The 26,233-nt window shown below is 33.9% G+C and overlaps 2 protein-coding genes and 1 pseudogene across 2 annotated transcripts; all 3 read left to right on the top strand.

Moving 5' to 3' along the window:
- The first annotated feature begins 10,175 nt into the window (after positions 1–10,175).
- On the top strand, positions 10,176–11,641 carry LOC114173028 (peroxidase 5-like). Its single transcript, XM_028057221.1, has 2 exons — positions 10,176–10,500; positions 10,630–11,641. The coding sequence occupies exons 1-2, from the start codon at positions 10,294–10,296 to the stop codon at positions 11,398–11,400; spliced, it is 978 nt and encodes a 325-aa protein (XP_027913022.1). The 5' UTR covers positions 10,176–10,293; the 3' UTR covers positions 11,401–11,641.
- Positions 11,642–22,730: 11,089 nt separating this feature from the next.
- Positions 22,731–24,003, top strand: LOC114173741 (annotated as a pseudogene).
- Positions 24,004–24,324: 321 nt separating this feature from the next.
- On the top strand, positions 24,325–25,854 carry LOC114173742 (transcription factor TCP7-like). Its single transcript, XM_028058324.1, has one exon. The coding sequence runs from the start codon at positions 24,525–24,527 to the stop codon at positions 25,269–25,271; it is 747 nt and encodes a 248-aa protein (XP_027914125.1). The 5' UTR covers positions 24,325–24,524; the 3' UTR covers positions 25,272–25,854.
- Positions 25,855–26,233: the final 379 nt, after the last annotated feature.

Genomic DNA, 26,233 nt, shown 5'->3' with positions numbered 1-26,233 from the left:
TCAAGGCTTCACTGTCAGAGTTGTAATCATCATTAGAGTCATCTACAGTTTCTGCTTTCTTCAGTTTTGCTGCAGATTTTACAGCACTCTTCAAGGCTATTGTGTGCCTCTTTTCTCCATCCTCTTCTTCCTTGAGTCTTCCAAGCTCTAGTTCGTGTTCTCTTAGCTTCCCAAAGAGTGTAGTTATGTTCATGCTAGTGAGGTCTTTGGATTCTGAAATTGCAGTGACTTTGGGCTGCCATGTCCTGTTTAAGCTCATCAAGATTTTGATATTCAGTTCTTCTTTGTCAAAGATCTTACCAAGAGCTAAGAGGTGATTTACTATGTGTGTAAATCTCTTCTATACATCACATATGCTTTCTCCAGCCTTCATTCTGAACATTTCATTCTCTTGAATGAGAGTATTCTTCCTTGCTCTTTTTACCTCATTTGTGCCCTCATGGGTGACCTCCAAAACATCCCAAATCTCTTTGGCAGATTCACACACAGATACCCTGTAAAATTCATCCAAAGTTAGTGTAGAGGATATAATATTTTTGGCTCTAACATCATAGTGTGCCCTTTTATTTTCATCAAGAGTCCATTGTGAGAACTCTTTAAGAACAGTTTTGCCTTCCACAACTTTAATGGGTTGAAAAGGTCCATTAACTACAGCATCCCAGACCCCTTTGTCCACTGATTCAAGAAATATTTTCATTCTAATTTTCCAAAAAGGGTAGTTTTTACCAGCAAACAGAGGTGGCCTGTTGATGGATGCCCCTTTAGCAAAGGTTTGAGATGTATTAGACATATCAGGATCTTTCTAATCGATTATCGTGCGATTAGCAAGCTCTGGTGCCAATTGTTAAAAACAGATCTGTCTAATTATCTTAACCACAAAGGGATCTGAATTGATTAATAGGCTTTTATCTGATTTAAGATGAATCTTGAATAAATATTTAGGTTTTAAAGCTCAATTAATCAATTTCACAGTTCTGGGTTAATGGACTGTTTTAACTCAATCAAGAAAGATTATGAGAGAAGCGAAAGAAACAAAACATAACAATTTATACTGGTTCGATTCAAGATGAATCTACATTCAGTCTTCTCCTAAGTAACTCACTTAGGAGGATTCCACTAACAAAAATAGGATCCAAGAATTACAAGCACACCTATATAACTCTAGACCTTAAATCCCAAGAACTTGATTTGACAATCAAGAACTCCCCCTAGGAACAATGCATCCACACAATTGCACCTAGGCCTACACTTCACACACTGAAGCAACTGTAATCAAAAATACAATAAACAAAATCAAGAAACGAATACACCTATGTTGTGCAGATTTGACAATATGCTCCTTGATTCATTCAAGACCCATCATGGTAGAATCAACTCTCAATCTTCTTGGATCTGCACTTGAATGATCTTCCAGAATGTTCAATATCTCTGTGACTCTCAGAAGGCTCTCTCTCAGAAGGAAAACTGCGTGATTTTTCAATTTTCTCCTGTCCCAAAACAGATTCTAAAACCAGCTTTTATACAGAGTTTTCTGTTGTCATTAATTGATAAGCAATTTACCTAATCGATTATTGTGAGTGTATTTTCACTGCCTTAGTGCAGTACTCACAGCTAATCCATTAGTTAAACAGCTAGGCATTCATGTTTGCACCAACAAGAGTGTAATGGTCCAAAGCAGCTCAAAGCAGGCCTAATTTACATCTGATAAAGAAAAACTATTAGCCTAAAGCATAACCTAACTAGACCAAATCTATGTTCTATTCTAATCTAGTAGACATCATGAAAACCATTCTTCATTCATAGGTGAAGTAGCTCCCCCTACCAACAGTCCAGCCCTCGGTTAAGCCTGTTAGGAGTTCTTCCACGCAGGAACGATGCTGGTTGTCGTGGCATTGACATGGTAACTGAATAATTGTTGAGCATAAGTGCAATGGTTGCCATTGATGGTCGGTGAGATGGATTTTCCTGAATGCATAATAAAGCAATATGGATGCATCTGTTTACTTCATTTCTCGAACAAGAACCTCTCAGAGTTGGATCCACAAACTCCATTGGTGTTTGCTCTGTCCATTTCTTCCAAGCCTGTGGTAGAATAATGTTAGTATTTAAACTAGGAATGTCTCATTTTTCCTCACCCACTGAAATAGTCTGTAGCTAGATATTGCAGCTACCCATGGCATCAGCAGAGCAGAAGAAAATAAATTACTACGCACTTGGGTTTTGATTTCCCCCAACATTGCAGGATGAACATTGTCCACAAGACATTTCTCCCAGACGCAAAATGATGAACAATGGAGTTTATGGATGATTCATTACACTTATATATAGCAATTCTTAACTGTTTTCAATGCATTTAAATATAAATGACACGTTTCAGTCTAACATTTCTACGTCACTATGCTCTTAACGTCGTTTCTGCCATTTTAACGGAAGGGGCTTCATTGAAACAAATTATCAAAATTAGGGACCTATTTAACACTTTTTAAAATTGAGGGACCAAATTCAAATTTTCATACGAAAATTGGGACCAATTGAATAATTTAACCAAAAATTTAATATTTAATCAAACAAAATTTATAATTATATATCTTTGCATTAATAATAACTTAATAATGATTATGTAATAATATATCCTATCACGCTAACAAACAAATTTTATAATCTTTTTAAAATAAATCAACTGTAATATATATATATATATATATATATAATAAATAAGAATCAATTTCATTTTTAGAGATATAAAATTAAAGATAAGGTTTAATAAAATATATAAAAAAATAAATTTAGTTCATACTTTATAATTAATTTTTAATTTATTTAAATATTATTTGGTATATTTAATTAAAATTAATAATTTAGTATATTCAAGTATGTAAAATATTGGGTATCTATTGATATTTGAGATATATGTAGATCATAAATTATATGATTTTGAAAATTATTTTAATGTTAAAGACTAAGGTTTTTATTCTTTGAGTAGCAAGAAAAATAAAAGAACAAATTATTTATCATGCATTCATCTTAGGATTTTGACACCTAATCCCAACAAAAAGGTTTTTATACATTTTGTTGGTAGAAGAAAATAGAAAAAAAAAATTATCCATTCATTTATGTGTTGACAAAATCATGCATAATGTACATATTATTCATCAAATTCAAAAAGGAAAAGGAAAAAATAAATTCTACCTTTTGGATTGAAACTCTCTTTAGTCATACCAATAATTATCGAATCCTTCCTTCAGAAAATGAAAAACAAAAAGATCTCTTTAGTTAGTTCTTTAGGTTAATGGTGCTCTTCATTCATATGAAATGATCTATATACCCAACTCAAATTCTTTAAAAAAATATGGTTTCTTTACATACAAGCCTCTTTATATGAATTGTCACTAATTGCATTTTGTTCCATTTACAATGACAACACCCTCTGTGTGGGAATGGTAATCGATTTGCTTGTATCAAGACCCTTTCTAAAGAAATAGTCATTGATCTCTTTATGTTTCTTTTAATTCGAGGTATGTTCTGTTAGAATGGTCATAGATTTGTTTGCACCTAGACTCTGTTCATGAGATTAGCCAAATATATTTTTTCAAATCGAGACATTTACTTGGTATTTGTCACCAAATCTTCATAAATAAAGATCATCTCCTCGAAAATTATCTAATCCATCTTTCAAATGATAAAAAAAAAAATCAAATTGGGACCCTTTACATGATAATATACTATCTTTTCGATAAAAAATATTATCCTTATGAATGGTTGAATATGTAAACTTCAAGTTTTTGAAAATTAAAATTAAAAAAATATGTTAAATTTAGACATACTATATAATTTAGATATTTCAAATTTAATATGTTGAATTTAAATTTAAAATGATATATTATTTATTAATATCATAGTATAAAAGTATGTACAAATAGATCATTTAATATATTAGTGAAATTAATTTTATAAATATGAAGTGGCGTAACGGAAATAGAACTAATTTTTAAATAAAAAAACTAAAGTTTAAATATAAAATAAATAAAAAAATTTAACGGTTATCGATAATATAATGAATATAAAAAAAATAATTTTGTCATAATAACTATGATATTTTGTTGTTTTTAATAAAATTTTTAAAAGACGGTTACATATATAAATAATGACAAATTTTATCTGTATCACTATTAATTATATTGTCAAAAAACAAAAAGAATTTATTTTTTATAATAGTTATAATTACATTAATAATTAATACTATATGACAATTATTAATTTATAAATATTTAACAATTTTATTATTAATTATATTCTTATTAAAAGAAAAACAATTTTATCATATGACATTTTAGGTTAATGAACAATTATTTGTGACATATATATTGTCATTTTTAATAAATTTTGTGTGACAAATTAAAAGATAATTATAAATTATATATAAATGGTGACAAAATTTATATTTATTATTGTATTAACTACGTTGTCACAAAATGAAAATAGTATCTGCTTATAAAATAAAGATATGGTATTCATATCTGAACAAATAAGAATTTAATATTTTTTAATATATATAATTATGTTAAACATATGAAATAAATTTGTTATATATTATTATTATTAATGAAAAAAATATTTTAGTATTGTATTAATTAATAGTTTATCACTAATAAAAATAAGAACTAAGTTATTAATATTTAATAATTTATATATTAATAATAATTTTATTTAATAAAGTTTTTAATATAGTTTTTGTGACATTTTTTTTATTTTATCACTATTATGATTAATATTTGTGACAAATAAAATTTAGTCACAAATAATATATTAAAAGTGACAAAATTTATATTTGTCACTAAATTTTTGTCACTAAAATTCATTTTTGTTGTAGTGTGCCTAAAGAATAGACAACATGTAAAATATTATGCCTAAAAAATAAACAATGTCTAAAATGTGTTGTCTAAAAAATAGACAACGTCTAGAATATGTTTCCTAAAACAATGAATAAAGTGTTGCTTAATCATTGATCGAAAAGTGTGGTCTATTGTATTGATGAAAGGCAACGGTTTTTGAAAAAACATTGTTCTAGAAAAAAAAACGTTGCATTTGAGCTATGGCCACGGTTGCAAATTCCACGGTTGAAAAACTATTGCCAAAACGTTGCCTAAACTTAAGGCAACGAATTTTTTACTTCAAGCAATACTTTTCGATTGTTGTTAAAATTAAGAAATGGTGTAGTGACATGATCTTCCAGTGAATCTTTATCAATCTTCATCAATCAAATGAGATCTTCATGCACTTGACTTTATCAGATCTTTGCTTCAAGTTTGTTTATGCCTACAAGGTACACCCAACCATTATTAACATGTAAGGAAATGCAGGCCCATGGTTCAAAATCTGGTGGCAAAAAACAAATCCATGAACCTTTCTTAGGAAGATCTTGCAACAACTCAACTAAGGATAGTTAGAGGCAATAGGAGAAGCATGTTATTTGAGAGTTTGACAACAATGATATAGACTGGGAGTGTGAAAATTTTATTTGAAAGTTTGGCAGCAGTAACACAAATTGGAGTGGGAAAATTTCATTAAAGATATTGGTGTCACAAGTAAATCCAAGACTAAAAGATCAGTTGAGGAAGTATTTCTTTATAAAGTTGCAGGCCTTATGCAAGAAGAACAAGATTCTCACTGACATTATCAGTGTGAACATGGCTAAGGCATTCACTGGTCTCCATCAAGTTGATGCATTGGATGTTGTAGCTTCCATTGGTTATTGTTATTTTTCAAATAATTTTACTTTTATTGTGTTTGCTTATTAAATAGAAATTAACAATTAGTATTGACACTACACCATTTTTTAGTTTAGACAACAGCTGAAAAGTGTTGCCAAAAGCAATATATTTGTGGCCTTAAGTTTAGGCAACGGTTTGACAACAATTTTTCAACCGTGGAGTTTGCGGTCGTGGCCATTGCTCAAAGGCAACGATTTTTTTTTCTAAGGCCACCAATGTTTTGAAAATCGTTGTCTTAGACAAGTACAATGGACCACACTTTTTTATGAGTGTATAGGCAACGATTTATTCATAGTTTTAGGCAACATATTTCAAACGTTGCATATTTTTTAGGCAACACATTTTAGACATTGCCAATTCTTTTGGTAATACATTTTAAATGTTGGCTATTCTTTAGGCAACACATTTTATACGCTACCTTTTCTTTTGATAGTATTTAATCAACATTTTTTAAAATGTGATTTATTCTTATAAGTTGTATTTTTAGGGAACACTTTTTTTTTTAGTGTGACTTATTATTTTGGACTAAAGTTATAGCATTTATAAAAAAATAATTAATTTTTTATTCTTCCAATTTATTTTGAGCAAGATAAAAATATAATCAGTCATATAAATTATTAAGAGACTTATTTATTTTAAATTATAAAATTAAAAAGGTAATAGACAATTAAATTCATCTTCACAAGTTTTGTAATTGGAGAAACCATAAGTAAAAGACATAACATTTGGTAATAAAATTAAATGTGCAAATACCATAATGTATATGTAAAATGATATTTGTACAACTGAAAACATTTAAAAGCTAAAGCAATGTCACCTAATATACATAATGAAGCAAGAATACTAGACCAACACTTCACCGAATAAAACTAGGTTAATTCCAAGTGGAGCCTCACAAGCAATTTATTTACGTGAACAACCACTACTTTCATGGCATGATCAAAGTCAAAAAAATAAGACAATAATAAGAACAAATCATAAATGCAAATATGGCCATGATGCTTTTGCATTAATCAGATGGGAGCCAACAAAAACTATTCCTGATTGGGCCTGAGAAAAGAGTTGCATAGAATAAACCAAAGTTAATTTCATATAAAATTACAAACCAGTGAACAATACAAGTTGTTACATACAAACTACCACTTGGCAACCGAAATCCAATTCATCCACTTTCCCGATATCATCAAAGTATTGAAGAACAATGATATTTAATCCAAATACATGGAAAAGTGAAATACACCAAAGCTCCAAAAGAAATTCATATCACTCCAAAAGAACAGAATTGTAAGAGTAAACCTAGGAACACCTTTGCAGTGCCATTGGATAACCAAGATTTTGGAAGACTCTCACTATGCACTAACCTAATGGTTGAACAGAACATATCTTCTCCAACTTTTGTGAGTAGTGGTAATCCAATATCATTTACAAAATAAATAAATAAAAATAGATGTGGTTCAGTGCAATTGAATGCTAATTAAGCTAAAAAGATATACAACGATAAATATCCAAGCATTTGTGATATTGGCAAATCTTAAAAACAAAAACTGCCAAAATTGATGGCATGTTTGAATACTGCTTATGAAAAGAGTTTTTGTATTTTAAAGAAGTAAAAACAAATTGGTTTGGGTACCATAATTTTGAAAAACTTTTTTTCTCAATCTGTCTTAGTGCAGAAAAAAATGAAAACACGTTTTAGTTGCTTCTTTCCTTTAACTCTGTTCTAATCAAAGTGTAAAAAAACAACTCATAAATAGGATTTTCAAGATTATATATTTTTTAATTCAAATAAAATCATAAATCATTCCACAATTATGTTATACTTAACGAAACTCCCTCTTTCACAATTAGAAAGAAACCCCAACGAAACCCAATTAATTTTTTCCAATTCCAATAGCAACAAATTGTATTTTGAACCTAACCCTAGACTATTAATTCACTCAAAACTTTATTAATTTAAAAACAATTAGACTACTATAACGTCCTTGCACGTAAGAAGCAATCGAATCTCTCAAAATCCAAAACTACTACCTTAAACTTCTTCTCCATCCAAATTGTACTATAAAAAAATTTAGAATTTAGTGAAATAAATACCTGATGTACGTTGCAACCCTTCACCTCCTTGTTGCGTTTCAATCTGTTAAGGGAGTAGACAATGATGACGGATTTTGACAAACATAGAGTGAATGGCGAGTGTGAGTTGCATTCTTGGTGGAAGAGGGAAAATCATTCTTGATTTAAGGTTATAAACGATGGGCGCGAAGAGAGATTTTTTTATTTTGAATATTTTGGAAAAAAATTATTAGTTTCATGTTATTAATTTTAGAGTTTATTAGTTTATTAGTTTATTGGTACGTGTAATTTTAATTTATATTTATGAAAAAAATATCAAAGCTAGATTTTTTAATTTCATCGAAAGAATGTGTAATATTATCTTTCAATTTTCATTAGGGCTTTTAAGATTATACCAATTCAAAGTTTTATTAATTAAATAAAATAATGTATCTAAGAGCTATTACTATTTACGTGCATATATAAGTTTTTAATTGGGATATTTTGAGACAATTTAAAATAAATAATGAACAAAATATATAAAGACTACTTAAAATAAATGTGGTTTAAAATACCAACAATTTAAAAAATGTGGCTTAACATGTTCACGCTTTAATATGTGTTGTTTTTAGTTGTCCACATTCTATTACATGTTACATGTTAATTATAAGAAATAAGCAACGTTTTTTTTATATGATTAGTCTTGGAGGCAAATTAAACTAGCATTATAGACAATAATAAACAACCGTGCTCTATTCCTATTTTAGGCAACAATGTTTAAGTGTTGCCAACACAACTAAGCCATAAAATGGTATAGTGGGATGTTCCAACCAAATTTAAATTCATCATAATATTATGTGAAAATGAAAAGTGGAAAATGTCCTTCTAAAATTTGTATATGTTTTAAAAGATGTTATTTAAAATGTATTAAAAAAATTAAGCTATTGCTTTCGAAGAAAATTGAATTTAGTACTAGTGCAATAAAAGAATAGAAATGGTGGGTTCTTGTTTTTCGGATTGACAAATCAATTTATATACCTAAAATATAAACTTTGTTACAAAAATAAATACAATTTTTTTTATAGGAAAAGAGTATTTTTAACACTTTTAAAAAAATACACCCACTTTACAACCACTTTAATAATATATATATATATATATATATATATATATATATATATATATTAATATATTAATATTTTAAATTAAAAAATAAAACTAAGCATAGTTAAAATATTTTTATTTAAAGTTGTGAAGTGAATGTTTTTGGTATGATGATTGTCAAATCCTTTTTCCTTTTTATAAAATAGTACAACGCAAATGAGCAATACTTTTAGCAATTAATATAATTCAGGTATAGTTCAATCAATATATTTGTAAAGTAAATGAGATTTGAGAGTTAAAAAAAAAAAAAAAACCTCATTACAAATAAACGATAGTTTTGTAAATCAGTGAATACTAATTTTCAATTTTAATTTGATGAAGAAAAACTAGGAGCTCCACACTTGATGTAATATGGATAATTAATCAGTTTGTTCCAAAGTCTTCAATGTTTTTCTATTCACTTTAAGTTTTGCAAAAGACTTCAAATAGATTTGGTTTGTTCCAAAAGTCTTCCACTTGTTTCAACAATAATTCCGAATTATTGCAATGGTGTTGATATTGAAATAAAAAAAATGAAGAAGTGAATATCATTATCATCTTAAAACAGAAAAGGTCTTGCAACTCTTGTTGCTTTGAACACTTCCTAATTATTGGTGTACAAGAGGTTAATTTGTATATCTTAATCAATTACTATTAGAACCTTTACCATGAATGTTTCTACATTAATTTTATAGCAGAAAACGTACCATCATTGTAATATAATCTAATCTGGTCCAACTAAAATACTATTATTTTTTCTTTTTTGGTGTGCTTCCTAGCTTGTTCACATAAGCAACATGCAGTGGCAAGTGGTAACAATTCAGCACCTTAATTGTAAACAAATGCCAACACTTCATCAAATTGCATCAGTTAAATGCCACATGCAGCCACCAAAGAGCCTGCAAAATTTCCAACTGAACTTCAGCCGCTATTTTTGTCATCACCCTTTACCCTCTTGCTATAGGTCAATTAATATGTTATGCGTCGTAGGATTTGAGTTAGGTTTAATTTCATTTTCTTATGCTAACGTTAAGGTAAAAATAAGAGACAAAGTCATGAGCACGAAGAGAAAGGTTCAAGACAGACAAATTCAACTGCCACTTATTTTATTTGCAGGGTACAACACGGTTTTAAATTTGATTGTTTCCCTAATAAAAAACTTCACGAATCATCTCACAAGAAATAAACCTATAAATACATTTGCTTGAGCTCAATTTCTCTCCACCTCTTCCTTAATCAATAGTCAACAGCATCATATACAAAAGTACAACACAAATCTCTTTCTGGTCTTGTCTTGAAACATTCAAACAAACCAACAACAACAATAACAATGGATACTACTCCATGCTTGCTTCAAATGGTTTCTGCTTTGGTTCTGATTTCATTGGCCTCAGCATCTCTGGAAGTGGGTTTCTATAGGTCCACATGCCCATCTGCTGAGGCAATAGTGAAAAGCACTGTAGAAAAAGCAATTTCTGCCAACCCAGGCATAGCAGCTGGTATCATCAGATTGCACTTCCATGATTGCTTTGTTAGGGTAAGTTCAATTCATATATATATATATATATAGATGAGTTTCTTCTTAATCACTTCAAAGAGAACAAAAGTTAAAAATATATGAGTTTCTGATTCTGAAATTGCTTTGTGCTGCTCCTGTGTTGATCAGGGATGTGATGGTTCTGTGTTACTAGCATCTACACCGGGAAACCCGCCAGCTGAACGAGACAATTTCATCAACAACCCAAGCTTACGTGGGTTCGAGGTGATTGACGAGGCCAAGACCCAGTTGGAGGCTGCATGCCCTAACACAGTATCATGTGCTGACATTTTGGCCTTTGCAGCACGAGACAGTGCTTCCAAAGTTGGTGGAATAAACTATGATGTTCCATCAGGACGCAGAGATGGTCGTGTCTCTATTGGTGACGAAGTTCCACAGAATCTTCCTGGACCGGGTTTCAACGCTGATCAACTCATCAATAACTTTGGACAAAAGGGTTTGTCCGTAGATGAAATGGTCACACTTTCAGGAGCACATTCAATCGGTGTGGCTAGTTGTGGTGTCTTCTCGAATCGCTTATACTCTTTCAGTGGCACGGTCACACAAGATCCCTCACTCGACCCTTCATATGCTGAAACGTTGAAAAAGCAGTGTCCTCCGCCACCCGCTGTCACAGGCACCACAGTTTCTCTGGAACCTTCCACTCCTATTCGTTTGGACAGCAAATACTATGAGGGTTTGATCAACCACCGTGGCTTGTTGACATCGGATCAGACCCTGTTCGCCACTCAATCCACAAAGCCAATGGTTGAAAGCAATGCATACAATGGTGCAAGTTGGGCTGAGAAGTTTGCCCAAGCGATGGTGCGCATGGGTTCAATACAAGTGCTTACCGGCTACGATGGTGAGATCAGGAAGCAGTGCAGCTTCGTTAATTAGTTAACAGCAGCAAGAGCTCCTTGATATTTCCCTGGAAAAAAAAAAAAAAACTTCGTTAATTTGTTCATAATTTCCTTTCGTAAAGGGGAAATTGAAATGGTTTGCAATTGTTCTTCTGTTTTTGAGTTTGATTCGTACAATTCAAGTGTGTATATCCTCTAGGCGGTTATTCATGTGCCTTACCTCTTCTTGTAATACTTGTTTTGCTGATAAACAATAATACATTATTGATTTTCCTTAAGCTTTCTTTTATAGATGTAGGTGAACCTTTCAACTCTATTTTTCTAAGAAATTCTGATCTGTCCTTCTAAAAGATCTAATACTGCTATTAAAGTTGATGATTTGTATCTTAGTGTCCGACTCAAAGGAAACATCGGAACAATTATGTTCTTGTTATGATAAAAATCAAGGGTAAAATCCAAGATATATTTTGAAAGATACAATTAGGATTTAGAGTTGAGGTGAAAATCTGATATTAATTATAAATGAGAACCTTTCTAGTTTATTTTTCTAAAAAAGGCAGTTTATCTTTCTAAAATATTTAAGAATGTTATCTTAATGATTTGTCGTTTTGTATCTGATTCAAATAGAAACAAGTTTGTTCTTGTTATGGTAAAATTCTATAGTAAAATATAGTTTATACATTGAGAAAATAAACAAAGTATGAGTTCAACGTATATTTCTTTTATTAGTAAAGTATATTACATATAAGTATTGAGGTATTTGAAATATCTCAACCACGTATAAAAAAAAAAAATATATATATATATATATATATATATATATATATATATATATATGAAATTTCATCATAATTTTATCTTTAAAATGTTTTTTAAAAAAGTAGAAGGAGGAAAAAAATATTTAAATTATATTTGACTTCGACTTCTAAAATAATATGATACTTAATATGATACTTATTGGATACAAGAACAATAAATAATTTGATTAAAACTAATTTTTAATTAAATTATAAAAGATTGCATGTTTTTCCCGTTTGAAACCATTTTTAATTATCTACATGACCACAGCTAACATGGTGCCTAGACAGTTTTAGACAAAAGGTTTTGGGTTGATAATTGTAATAAGGAGCTAAAAAAACAGAAATAATCTGAGGTAAATATAAGTGCTGTAATGGGAAAAAAATAGAAATTAAAAAATGTAAATGAAAAAAGAAAAAGAAGTTGGTGTATGAGTAAATAGTTCGATCAATTGTTAAATTTGGTGCATGAATGTACTCAATTGTTAGATATTTTAATTGAGAGATATCATACAAACTCAACTTGTAACAAAATGGAGCCATCATTTCCGTTGACAAAAACAACTTAATGATAATCAATATCCACAAGGAACCATTCAATTTTGACTTTGTATATTAGACATTTTTGTTTTTTAATGGGGTCCAACATTTTTTTATGCTTACAACAAAGTTTGAAGGATTAAACAAAACATCATCGCAACATATTCAACTTTTTCTAAAAAAACTGAACATGCAATAAACATTTAGTAACGACACATCATAAATTCAGAATTTGTGACAAACTCTAATGTCTCAATTTTACTTTGAGTTTGACTAATTTGAGTAAATGAATTTAAGTAGAGGAGATTATTGGGAAGCATTATAGCGATAAAAGGGGCTTTTTGAAATAGGAAAATGGTACTATTGATACATTAAGCAAGTGATAACGAAAACAACTACACCTTATTTTGTTTAAATTTATGTGTTCTTATTTATACATTAATTATGACAAAATTGTCGTTATATGTATAGATATGAGGACGATTATAGCTTAAATAGTTATTGTTTTAGAAATTTTTCAATACTATTTAGTTTTATAATGTTTAATTTAACAATTTTTATTATCAGACTTCTTCGTATATATCTTCAACAATCAACAATTATGAGTTTAATCTATTTTATAAAATAAAAACACAGAATTGCGTAACCATATAAGACATTCATAACTGAACAATTCTAAATACATTAGCAAAGGTTAAAATATTAAAAAACATATACTGAAAAATGAAAGTAAAGGTCTTAAAACTAACGTTATATACCATCTACTCTAATGTATTCTAAAAATTAATAAAAAAGGTTATCCATATATATACTCAATTGTTTTAGAGTCAAATAAATTATATCAGTAAATTATTATAAGATATAATAATTTGAAATTAGTCAAACGAATAACTATATTATTTATATTAAATTTATATTATGAAAATTATAATAAAAAGTAAAATAAAAAATTTAATGGAAATATTGGTTTATAAAAGAGATTAGGAATTTTTTTTTGTTATAGCATGTTTTTACTATGTAAATTATCATGAAAGTGTGTGAAGAGGAATAAAGTTTAATTAGTCGGATGGTATCCACTTTTATTTAGATGTGTTAGTTTGATACCTGCTTTTAAAAAGGTACAATTGAGTCCCAACTTTTGAAAAAATGTTTCAGTTAGGTCCTTTTCAGCAAAAAAATATTAGGTCCTAAATTTTGATATAAATATCAATTCTTAATTTTGTAATTCATTTTAAATATCAATACAGTTAACGACTATAGTAATTTTTGTCTGAAAGGGACCTGATTAAGACACTTTTCAAAAGTTTAGACTAGATTGACACATTTTTAAAAGCGGGTACCAAACGGACACATATGAACGAAAGTGGGTACCATCCGACTAATTAAACCAAGAAATAAATACAAAGAGATAGATTGGAAAATAGAGGTTTGGGGAACACATAGATTGAGATTGAAGTAATTCTCGCATGATCTCTCACAGATTAAGGTTAGTATCATATTATGATTTATGTATGTCAGATTTATGATTCTTTTTAAGATGTTTCTCTAAATTAAGTTTATCCCAAATTAGTATAAACCTAATTATGATTTGAGGGATTCTTTTATGAAATTGGTATGAACCTTACTTATACTTTTTCCCAAATTATTATAATCCTTAATTATGAAATTTAGGAATTTTGTGTTTTTTGCTGCCTAAGGTAATTTTTTTTTAAAGTTTTGAATTTATACTGTGTTGCTTATTTAATTAAAGTGGTATGAATTTTGTTATGTCTTTCATTGTGATAATTGTGATTTCTGAATATAAATTTTATCTTTTTTTCTAAATAGGTGAGATGTTAAATTTATATTAAAAAGATTATGATAAAGAGTAAAAGAATTAATTCCTTTTTTGAAGAAGAAAGTTTGTGATAAAGATGAAAAAAAACGGCATATATGTTAACTAAAATTTTTATGAGAACCAAGAAGTCAAGACAATGAAAATCAAATCTCTAAAGTTTCTAGAGTTATATATAATGAATTTAAAAATTCATTAGAATGCGATCCGAAAAAAGCGTCTTCAAATTTGATAATACCCACCACATCAAATTGATGAGGTACACAGAGATTATCTAAAATAATATTCATGGTTTAGTATCATGATAAAATAGCAAATAATAGTCATATTTTTTTTGAATTTTATTATTATGTGTGTTTGTTCTAAGCAGAGGAAATGAGGAGAAAAAATGAAAAACTTTTTTTTCTAACTAAAAAAAATTATATATAATAAATTTAATTTGGCACCCCTAAATATTTTCTCCAAGTTCCGCCACTGTATAAGTCTAGGTTTTTTTTTTTTTGTTTTTTGTTTTTATTTCACCATCTATATATACATACATAGCATATGTGAAGTTTAATAAAGAAGAGATTCATAAATGTGGTTTAATTTTTACCAAATTTTATCTAGCTTATCTTCCCTTTAAAATAACTTGAGTGTTAAGTTCACATGAGGTGGGAGTTGCGTTAATATATAAAAACTGCATCAAAGATTTTTGTTCACATAGGTTTGATAGCACTTATGTGAGTGTAGAAGATCGCTTGTAAAGAAAATTACACCTGACGATTGAGCACATTTATCTTCCTTCTTAAATAACTTGGGTGTGACTACATTATATGAGTGTGAGATGCGTTTATAGAGAAAATTGCATAAAATGTTCACCAACAGAGGAATAGCAAAAGTCCACAAATTTGACTTCAAGAAGTGTGGAAACACATTGTTACACAAGTTCATTCATATACAGGCATGATTGAAGGAAAATGATAATTGTGAGACTAACCATAATGTACGTTCCATAGAGGAGTCTTTATTTAAGCGCTTGGAATTGAGTCACGTAGCAAATTAGACTGATTGAGATTTTAAAAACCAGAGGGGTTCTGCTACTGATACAGCGCCTAGCGGCACAGGTAGGTGCGCCAGGCGGTGAGACTAGCGCCAGGGGTCCCTGTATTGTTTGGCGCCTGGCGGCACGGTGTGCTCCGCCAGGCGGTAACGAGAAAATAGTGGGTCTGGGGGGACGCTGGCGCCTGGCGGTGAGTGAATACCGCCAGGCGGTCTGGAACAGTTTCGCCTAGCGGCGTGTGGGCCGAGCCAGGCGGAAATGTTGTTGTTCTTTGCTTTTGAGTGTGTTGTTTTAACTGACAATGATGCTTTGCTTGGATCGGAAGATGCTGTGCCATGAGCGGGTAGGTTCATGGATGGTGTTTGACATGTGATGATATGGGCGGGGAGGTTCATATCAAGTTACTCTCACGTGGGGATACGAGCGAGGTAGGTTCGTATGTTCCGTGCTCACGTTGAGAGATGTCACGTGCGGGGAGGTACGGGGGCTGGTGGATCACATGTGTTGGACTACGGGCGGGCAGGTCCGTAGAGTAGGACTACGAGCGGGGAGGTTCGTATAGCAGGACTACGAGCGGGAAGGTTCGTAGAGGCAGGACCACGAGCGGGCAGGTTCGTGTGAGCATCAGATTCCCGAGTCCAAGGTTAACAAATTGTATGATTTGAAGACTGATAAGTCTTGGGGTTAAGGTCTTGGCCAAGAATTTTATATAATGAATAGGACGGGTATATGATTCATCTCGTTTTGTTTATGCTTGTTATTTTATTTTTCTCAGCTCACCCTTTCTGTTTGTGTTTGGCGATGATCGTGTAATTCGTTACACGGGAGCAGATGTTGATACAGGTGGTGCTGAGGATGTTCAGATGGCGGAGTGAGGGCTAGCATGGGATTAGAGCTAGGGTTTTGCTCATATGTATTTTACGTTTTAAATACAAATTTTGGGAACTTGTAACATTTTATGAATTCAGTTATGAGTTTTTGCGCGCTATTTTTAATAAATTGAAATTTTCCTGCGTTAGGGTTTTTATAAAGATGACTATTAATATAATTGTTTCTTTTATTATTTATTTTTAAGTAATATTCCCTAGGGATGTTACAATGGGCGTGGATTACAAATAGATATCCATAGGCAAATTTTATGTACTCAGATTGGTGCATGAACCCCACAATATGCATAAAATCCCAATAATCAAATGCATAGAAGGTAAGTTGATAGAGAAAAAATCGAGCTAGGTAAGGGTGTGGTGCAAAGTTGTTTGAATAGTAATAGGTTTCAGGATTGTTGGAAATTGCATAGGAGGTCCAATATTCTTAACAAGGCTGCAAGCCTTCCTTTTTTTCCTTTGCTTGTACGTATGCAAGGTTAAAATGATCTGGTCAAGACAGCCTGGACATACAATTTGCAACTCCATAAGAGGGTTTAAAGGGTCAACGAGATGGCAATGGTTGACAAAGCTCTCAAAGGCCATATCATATCATACCCAGTTTTGTTCGAAAATTTCAAAATGGTACCCACTTTGAACTTTGTCTCAATTTAGTATCCAGTTTCGATTATTGCATCAATGTAGTACCTCTAGTTAAATTATCACAAACGCCGTTAAGAGCCAGGTGACGTGGCATAGTATAACTGATACATGTCACAGTTTGTAATTGTATAGTGGCCTTTCAACTGTTAACGTGTACAGTGGATTTATTTAAATAAGTTGTGTGATTAAATGTTTGCCCTAACATTGGTTTGGCCCCAATCTGCATTTTCATCTTCTTTTTCATCGCAGAGCATTCAATTTGTGGAACAAAATGTCTCGCGCACGAAGTCAGGGTTGTTCTTCTTGTTCATATGGGTCACAAAACCACAGCGTCTCTCGTCGTCCTGGGTGGTGTGGGTCATCAGATGGATCTCCAACTTGTTATTGTGGGGAGATTGTAGTGTTGAGGGTGGCAAGAACAATGAAGAATGGTGAAAAACAATTCTGGGGTTGCCCTAACTATAAGGTTTGAGCTATGATTTTGCTTAGTTTTGTTCTTAGAGTAGAGGTGGATGTTAAGGAAATTTATTGACATCTGTTGATTGGTATTTTTGAGCAGCGAAGTGCAAATGAGGGTTTCAAAGGATGCAATTACTTCAAATGGTGCAATAAAAAAAATGTGGATGAAAGGAATGCAACTATTGGAAGACAAAGCAAAAAGATTACTGATCTAGAGAAAGTCGTAATAGATTCTGAGAAATGGGTTAACTTTTTAATTGGGATGATAAGTTTTTTTGGGGTTGATTAACATCGTCCTTGTATCTGCGCTGTTTAAAATTCGTTGAAGTGATTAAGTGTTAAGAGGAATCATTGTAATTTGTGGGTTGTTTTTTGTAAAATGATTGTAATTTAGTGGAAGTTTAAATGAATGAGAAGTTTCAGTTGTTATCTTCATTCTTCAATAAATACAACATATAAATACTCATTCTAGTAGTAGACAAATTGATAAATACACATTCCAGTAGAAAATAAACAAGTTCCAATGTCTGATAATTTTGTAAATACACATTCCAGTTCAAACAAAAAAAAACATCTGAAAGTGCACCTCAAAATACATCATATAAATACATCATCCCAAAGACCAAATACTAAATGTACAAGGTTCAAAATATCGAAGACAAAGAACTTCATGGTTTCCAAGCAACTCCTCTCCTGAATGACAATTTTTTCCTCCCAAAAGTTTTTGCAGGTGGTCTGCGTGGAGGTGTCTGTTGAACTTGATGATTTGTTGGCTGTGGATTTGTCTCATTTGTTGGTTGAGTTGCCTCTATTACAGTTGTTGTTTGAGTTGGTGCTTGAGTTGGTGCCTGTGTGGTTGCCTCTCCTAGTGGCTGTGTTGTTGCCTCTGCTGGTGGTTGTGCTGGTGCCTGTGTTGGTGCCTCTATTGCAGAGTCATTATGTGGTTGTGTTTGTTCCTGAGTTCCAGACTCATCTGGTGCATCTGTTCCAGGTTCAGGTGCTTGGGGGCAACTATTTCTTTTATGGCCAAGCTGTCTGCATATAGCACACCTCTTTCGTGTCCCACCTAGTCTGACTCGCATGTCATCTTTTCTTAATTCCCAAGACTCAAGTCTGCGTTTCTTTTTTGGTCTCCCTGGTAAGATTCATTTTGCTGGTGGCATGACTTCAATGTTTGTATTCATTTCCCACACATTTGGACCGTTGACTGGGTATATGATTGGAGTGTACGTTTCTTCATATTTTCTTGCCATAGCTGTTAACAACTCCCCTCCATATTTTTCCTTTAAAAAACATCTGTCTAACCCAATAATAGATTTGCAACTCACAAAACTGTCTTTACAAGCCTTTAAGCACACATAAAGTCTCCTGAAGATTTTCTTGTCCTCATTGTCTTCAACACTAACTTTCATAGTGGACCCAGGATTTGACTTCAACAACTCATGTGCATAGTCATATACCAGTTTATATTGTTCTCTATAAGAACCTTCAACATTTTTATATGCAATTGTTTTTGCTCTATGAGCAGTAGCTATGGAGATGCCCACATTCCATTTCCTTCCAACTTTGTTTCTTATATTTATCAGTTTTATTTCAGGATTATCTCTAATACTTTTTTCTAATCTCTGACTTAGCCATTTTGAAGTCATCAACCTGATATTAAATTCCCTACTGCAGTTATGTTGGTTGATTATTGTTGTCAACTGCCAACTACTTTGGGCAGCTCTATAAACACAATACGCATACCAATTACATGTTCCATTTGCCCCTAAACATTTGACACATACTCGCCGTTTTTCATTTCTGAAAATTTTCAACTTCCTTCCATTGTGCACACCATAAGTTCTAATAGCTTCTACAAATTCCTCCTTCTCCGTGAAGTATGTCCCCACCTCCCACTTGTAGTCTTGCATACTCTTGGGCATTGAAAAAATCCCAAACCTTCCAAAAGTGTCTCTATCAGTGTTAGATGAATCACTATATTCAACACTATTACAACTGTCTGATTCCCAATCAGTGTCTGATAAACCTCTATCTTCAACGTTACTTCGAGGAGTAGTTGGTACACTGAAATCAACTTCATCAATCCCAACTTCCCTTTCCACCTGATCATCTTCTAAAGGGTCATCTTCATTATGGATACTAGCATCCACTAGTTCTTCTTCATTAAAAGAATCCCCAACGGACTCATCCCAACTACTTATGTCAAAGTCATTCCCATCAGGTTCATGCACACTCTCTTCAAACTCAGCCTCCACCTCCACATCAACCTCTGTTGGATCCTCATTCACCTCCACATCAACCTCAGCTGGACCCTCACTCACCCTCACATCTTCCTCAACTGGACCCTCATTCACACCCACATTAACCTCAGCTGGACCTTCACTCACCCTCACATCTTCCTCAGCTGGACCCTCATTCACACCCACATTAACCTCAACTGGACCCTCACTCACCCTCACATCTTCCTCAGCTCGACCCTCATTCACACCCACATCAACCTCAGCTGGACCCTCACTCCCCATCACATCTTCAAAATTTGGACCCTCATTCACACCCACATCAACCTCAGCAGGACCCTCACTCACCCCCACATCTTCCTCAGCTGGACCCTCACTCACCCTCACATCAACCTGTACCTCACTTCCATTCTGCACATTAACCTCAGCCCCATCCTCAATAGGATGATATTCTAACATATTAACTACTTGAGGTTCGTCCACTCTATGCACAACATACAAATGAACTTGACAATTGAGAGTTGCTATATTCACCATATGACATGCCCCTCGGTCATCAGACAATAATTCTAACCTCCCTTCCAAAACAGATCCTCCCCCAACTGAATACCACATCTCCTTTACATTTGCATAACCCATTTCCTTCAAAATACCCAATATCTCAAAGTAGCTCCAAGTGTCCGGGTCACATGCTAAAATACTTAAGTCTTCTACGTATTGCAGTGACCCATTCCTCTCAAACCTTCCCCCATGGTGAAATACCACTTTGAAACATTCATCATCCATCCATGTCAACACACAAAGCTATATATATACAACCTTGAAAAATTTAAAAAAACCCACCCAATAAAGCCAATATTACATTTCATACCATTACCACACCAACAAACCAATTACAATGGGGGACCACAAGCTCAAAACAACACGGGACCACACTATCAACTAAAAGTAATATACAAATCCTCTATTAACCACATAACACCAAAAACGCACAATATTCAAACACACAAAACATTAAACAACTGAAAACACTAAACCCCACCATCGAATCATCGCAATATTCAAAAATAGAAATCATTACTCAAAAAAACCCTAAAACCCCGTAATGGCAACATGACAAACTTCAATCAACACACAGAATCAATAAATTTGACAGTGGCACACCTTTCACCCAAGCTCAAATGGACGTCGTTCTCAACAAAATCCTCAATTGGACAATGGCGCACCAACGCACTTCTCTGTTGCTGAAATCCCCAATTCAATTTAACCTAATTGTGATCAACACCAACTAATACTCCCGCTAAGACACATCACACACTCCACTATTGCCACGTCAGTGAAAATTTTTGATTTTACTCACAGTAATAAATCAGACGTTAACCAGCTTAACGACGTAAAAAATTATGTACTACATTGTTGCAATAAACGAAACTGGGTACTAAATTGAGACAAAGTTCAAGGTGGGTACCATTTTGAAATTTTCGAGCCAAACTGGGTATGATCCGAGTAATTAAGCCATAAAAAAAGAAGTGTAATTAATTACGTCCAAGTAGATATATGAAGTGTTTGTAAAAATAAATTCGCTTGTATTAAACAAAATTTGAATTTTTACCTTGATAAATGATTTAGAAGATAATCAAAGTTTTTTTATTCATGTAGTAGGGAAATATTTTATGAAGATTAAAATGAAATACTTCTAGCTAACTTATCAATCGAAAACTTTTAAATTTCAATATAACGTATTTAGGAAGTATGAATTAAGTGAGACTTATATGGTGAAATGTTACTATATATGGGTTTTATCAATCATTTTTCTTGATATAAAATATACGAGAATTCATAAAATCATCTTTTAAGAAGAAGTTATAATAATAATTATTATTAATTGAAGATAAATAAAAAAAAGCAAGTGGTTAGATTTCATATCGTTTATATACTTAACAATATTAATATATTAATAAAATTAATTTATATAAGTCACTCAAACCATATTATGAGTATATGTGTGGATAAATACAAAGATACTAATATGAAATACATAAAGGGAGGGAGCCAATGTAATATATAACTATAGCTGTTGCGAAAAGGAAAGAAAAATAAAAGGATAATGAAAATAGAGAAATGGTATGAAATAAAAGTAATAAAAACATTATTAAAACTATATTCATTGTAGCGTATCTAATTTTTTTTTTAGATATTAACATTTTTTTTTTTACTTTGTCGGGGACATATATAAACTAAATGCTAAAGACAAAAGAAAACTTGTAAATATAATATAAATAAATACTTTTGAATTTGCTAAACCTATTTTATTTTGTTTAACGTAATAAAACTTATAATTTTAATAAAATTACTTCTCTATTATTTTTTATGCAATATATTTTTGTATTATGTATATAAGGTTTACCTTATTTATTATTTTGCTGATTGGAGCCATAAAATGTGAGAAACAGGTGTTTTTAAGAAGAAATGTCTTTAGTTATATTTATCCACAGGACTCCACTTGAACTCGTCTATGCCAACTCGATTTTAGACACGAAAATGTTCGAAGAAAGGAAAAAGAGAAGTTGCATTGTTTTGAAAAGCACCATGCAGTGGCCAGTGGCTATCAAAATGTGAACACTTTTCATCCTATTGTAGTATTTAAATTCCACATGATAGATGCATGAAGCCACCAAAAGCATGACAAATTCTCCGTTGACTTAGTTAATGAAGCTGCTATTTTCATCACACTTCAACTATGCTTCCGTCTTCTGCTATTGGTCAAAACATTAAAAAAACTTGAGGCTGAAGAAGAGAATACAGAAGAGTTCAACCGCAGACATGACCACTTCAATTCAACTTTCAGAGACACGCCTTCATCTCAATCACCTCTTTCAAAACAACCTATAAATGCATTTCCTTCACCTTACTCAACAAAATATATACACAACACAACTCTTCATTTTGTCGTCTCCTTAACTTGCAAACTTTTCAATCATATATTGCTAATATAAGCTTCTCAGCGATGGATATTGACACTCCACGTTTCCTTCAAATGATTTCAACTTTGGTTCTTATTCTAGTTTCTGTTCCATCAATGGCCTCAGCATCTCTGAAAGTGGGTTTCTACACCTCCACATGTCCATCTGCGGAGGAAATAGTGAGAAATGCGGTAAACAAAGGCGTTTCTGAAAACCTGGTATAGCTGCTGGTCTCATTAGGATGCATTTCCATGACTGCTTTGTTAGGGTAACTTCACTTCATTTGACTGTATTCAATAGTTTCAGTTTCTGGTTGCATATTAAAGACTGTGAATTTCACTGTTGCGTACTTTTTGTTCAGGGCTGTGAGGGTTCTGTGTTGCTAGCATCTACCCCGGGTAACCCAATAGCGGAAAGAGACCATCTTGCCAACAACCCAAGCTTACGTGGGTTCGAGGTGATTGACGAGGCCAAGACCCAGTTGGAGGCTGCATGCCCCAACACAGTATCATGTGCTGACATTTTGGCCTTTGCAGCACGAGACAGTGCTTCCAAAGTTGGTGGCATAAACTATGATGTTCCATCAGGACGCAGAGACGGTCGTGTCTCTATCGCCGACGAAGTGGCGCAGAATCTACCTGCACCAACCTCGAGTGCCGATGAACTGGTGAGTAGATTTGCACAGAAGGGTTTGACTGCAGACGAAATGGTGACACTTTCAGGAGCTCATTCTATTGGTGTGTCGCACTGTTCAGCCTTCTCGAAGCGCTTGTACTCTTTCAATGACACGTTCATGCAAGATCCCTCCATGGACTCTTCCTACGCTGAAACGTTGAAGACCAAGTGCCCTGCACCGCTTGCTACCTCAGACCCAACACTCTCTCTTGACCCTTCCACTCCGGTTCGTTTGGACAGCAAATACTACGAGGGATTGATGAACCACCGTGGCCTGTTGACATCGGATCAGACGCTGTTCACCACACAGTCCACAAGGGACATGGTCGTGAGCAATGCAAACAACGGTGCAAGCTGGTCTGAGAAGTTTGCCAAGGCAATGGTGCAAATGGGTTCCATAGAAGTGCTCACTGGCTCCAGTGGCGAGATCAGGAAGCATTGCAGCTTTGTTAATTAATTAACTCACTCACACCTACTGTACTTAAGGAAAACTTGATCAATTCATTGAATTCTTTGTTTATATGTTTTTATATATTGGAGAAAAAAAAAAGGTTGGTTGTTGTTGATTGAATTTGGTAAAACTTGTTTGATTACAAATTGAAAACCCCTCTAAAAGGATGCTAATTGATTCTTACATGATTTTGATTCTAAGTGTTGAGAAATGGTAGAAAGTAAGAGAGGGGGGGTGAAGAAAGCAAAAAGATGTCCGGAATTGTGTGACAGGTGAATTTTGAAGAGAATAATGAGGCGTTAGTTAGATGTTGGAGGAAGGAGAGGTGGCAAAAGAAGAGTGGATAATAGAACAAAAGAAAGGGAAAGAAAGTTGAAGTCTCTAACGAAGAAGTACGGAAAGTGAATGGGTCCCAGTGTGTTAGAGAGGAGAAAGAGGAGTTTGGAGTGTGGGGCCCAGTCCCCATGTGCCCCTCTTCAGTCTCCACCACCTCCTGTTTCTGGCTCAATCATTACTCTCTCCTTCAATTCACTTCGCTTCAGTTCTCAACGTCAAACCCAAACCAAAACCCCTTATTCTTATTCTTCTTCTCTCGCGCCGCAACCAAACACGCCCTAATCCAATTCCCACCATCATGTCCAACTCTGACGGACCCACTAACGGCGTCACCACTAACGACGCAAACGCAGTCGTCGACTCCAACCAGAGAAGCGCCACCACCGCCGCCGCCACCACCACGCAGGCTGCGGCGCTGGCAGTTAAGAAACCTCCGTCCAAGGACCGTCACAGCAAAGTCGACGGCCGCGGACGGCGCATTCGCATGCCGATCATATGCGCGGCGCGCGTGTTCCAGCTCACGCGTGAGCTAGGTCACAAGTCCGACGGCCAGACCATCGAGTGGCTCCTCCGCCAGGCCGAGCCCTCCATCATCGCCGCCACCGGCACCGGCACCACACCGGCCACGTTCTCCACAGTCTCCGATCACAAACCGCTTCTCCCTCCCCCAACGCCTTTCATCCTCGGCAAGCGCATTCGCCCCGACGACACCGACGCCGTTTCAAAGGACGAGGCCGTTTCGCTCGTCGCGCCGCCCACACCGCCCGCGCTCTGGGCGCTCCCTCCGCGTCCTGACTTCAGCCAGGTCTGGAGCTTCGCCGCCGCGGCCGCAGCCGCGGCGCCGCCGGAACTCGTTTCGGTCTCGTCGCAGAATTCCTTGTTTCACCACCACCAACACCAGCACCATCACCAGCAACAACAGGCAGCCATGGGAGAAGCCTCCGCGGCGAGGCTCGGAAATTACCTCCCCGGTCACCTCAATTTGCTCGCCTCGTTGTCCGGCGGCCATGGAAATTCCGGCCGGCGAGACGAGGAGCCTCGTTGAATTGTGAAATCTGTGATTGGTTCTGTTATGTTCTTCGTAATTCGTATATAGAATAATATATGTACTACGCGTGCGTGCGTGTGTTTGAGTTTTTCTGTGGCTGTGACTTTGTTCGTGTTGGTGGTGCTGTTGCTGTTGTGTGGAATGTTGTGGAGAAGAGGAGATTTTTACTTCTTAGTGCAATTTTAGGGTTAGGATTTTCTAATTTTTGGTAGTTTTTGAGTGGAGAAGTCCATGAATTGAGGAATTCAATTGGATTAGGGTTTTCCTAGTTTGGAAAACTGATTTAGGTTACTTGTTAGGAGATGATGAATTTGTTTAGATCATTGCTCTGGAAGGAGAGAAAGAGATTATGATGTTTATGATGAGATGATGAATAACTAGGGATTGAGGCTGGAAGTGGTTTTCAGAACCTTGATCGATTCGGTATGCAGATGCAAAGGCAAATGCTGATGCAGATGCAAGTGTAATGAAGTGAAAATTAATTTAATCTTGTTACTATTGTGGAAAATGTCACATACACAGTTCTTGCTCTTACTTGCTCCAATAAGGTGAATGAATGAATGCATGAATGTTAAATTCTTGTTGCTTCTGTTTTCCACTTTCACAATGGGTTTTGAACTTGACTGACTTATGTTTCACAATGGGTATTTGGCAATCAAGTGTCTCCCGTTTTCTTGGAGTGACATCCTTTCTTTCCAATATTGATTGAGAATTCATGTCATTGGGAATGATTGAGGGACTGTGGTCCTTCCGTAGTGGCCATTGGTGAACTATGTTACGTTGCTCTGTCCTTCACTTTCAGGCAGTCTTGGTTGTTTCAGGGGTCACTAATATCGTAACAAAACAGTCTGGTTCTGCAATGTAAGACCTCTGTTTCAAGATTTTTATCTCAAATTCTTAGCCATTTCTTAGTTTCATCTTTGTGACAACAATGATAATGTGTTTTCTAGCATGGAACT

This window comes from Vigna unguiculata, chromosome 2, assembly GCF_004118075.2.
Source record: "Vigna unguiculata cultivar IT97K-499-35 chromosome 2, ASM411807v1, whole genome shotgun sequence".
Lineage (NCBI taxonomy): Eukaryota > Viridiplantae > Streptophyta > Magnoliopsida > Fabales > Fabaceae > Vigna > Vigna unguiculata.
Note: the sequence above shows the minus strand (reverse complement) of the source record. Positions and strands in the feature narration are given on the sequence as shown.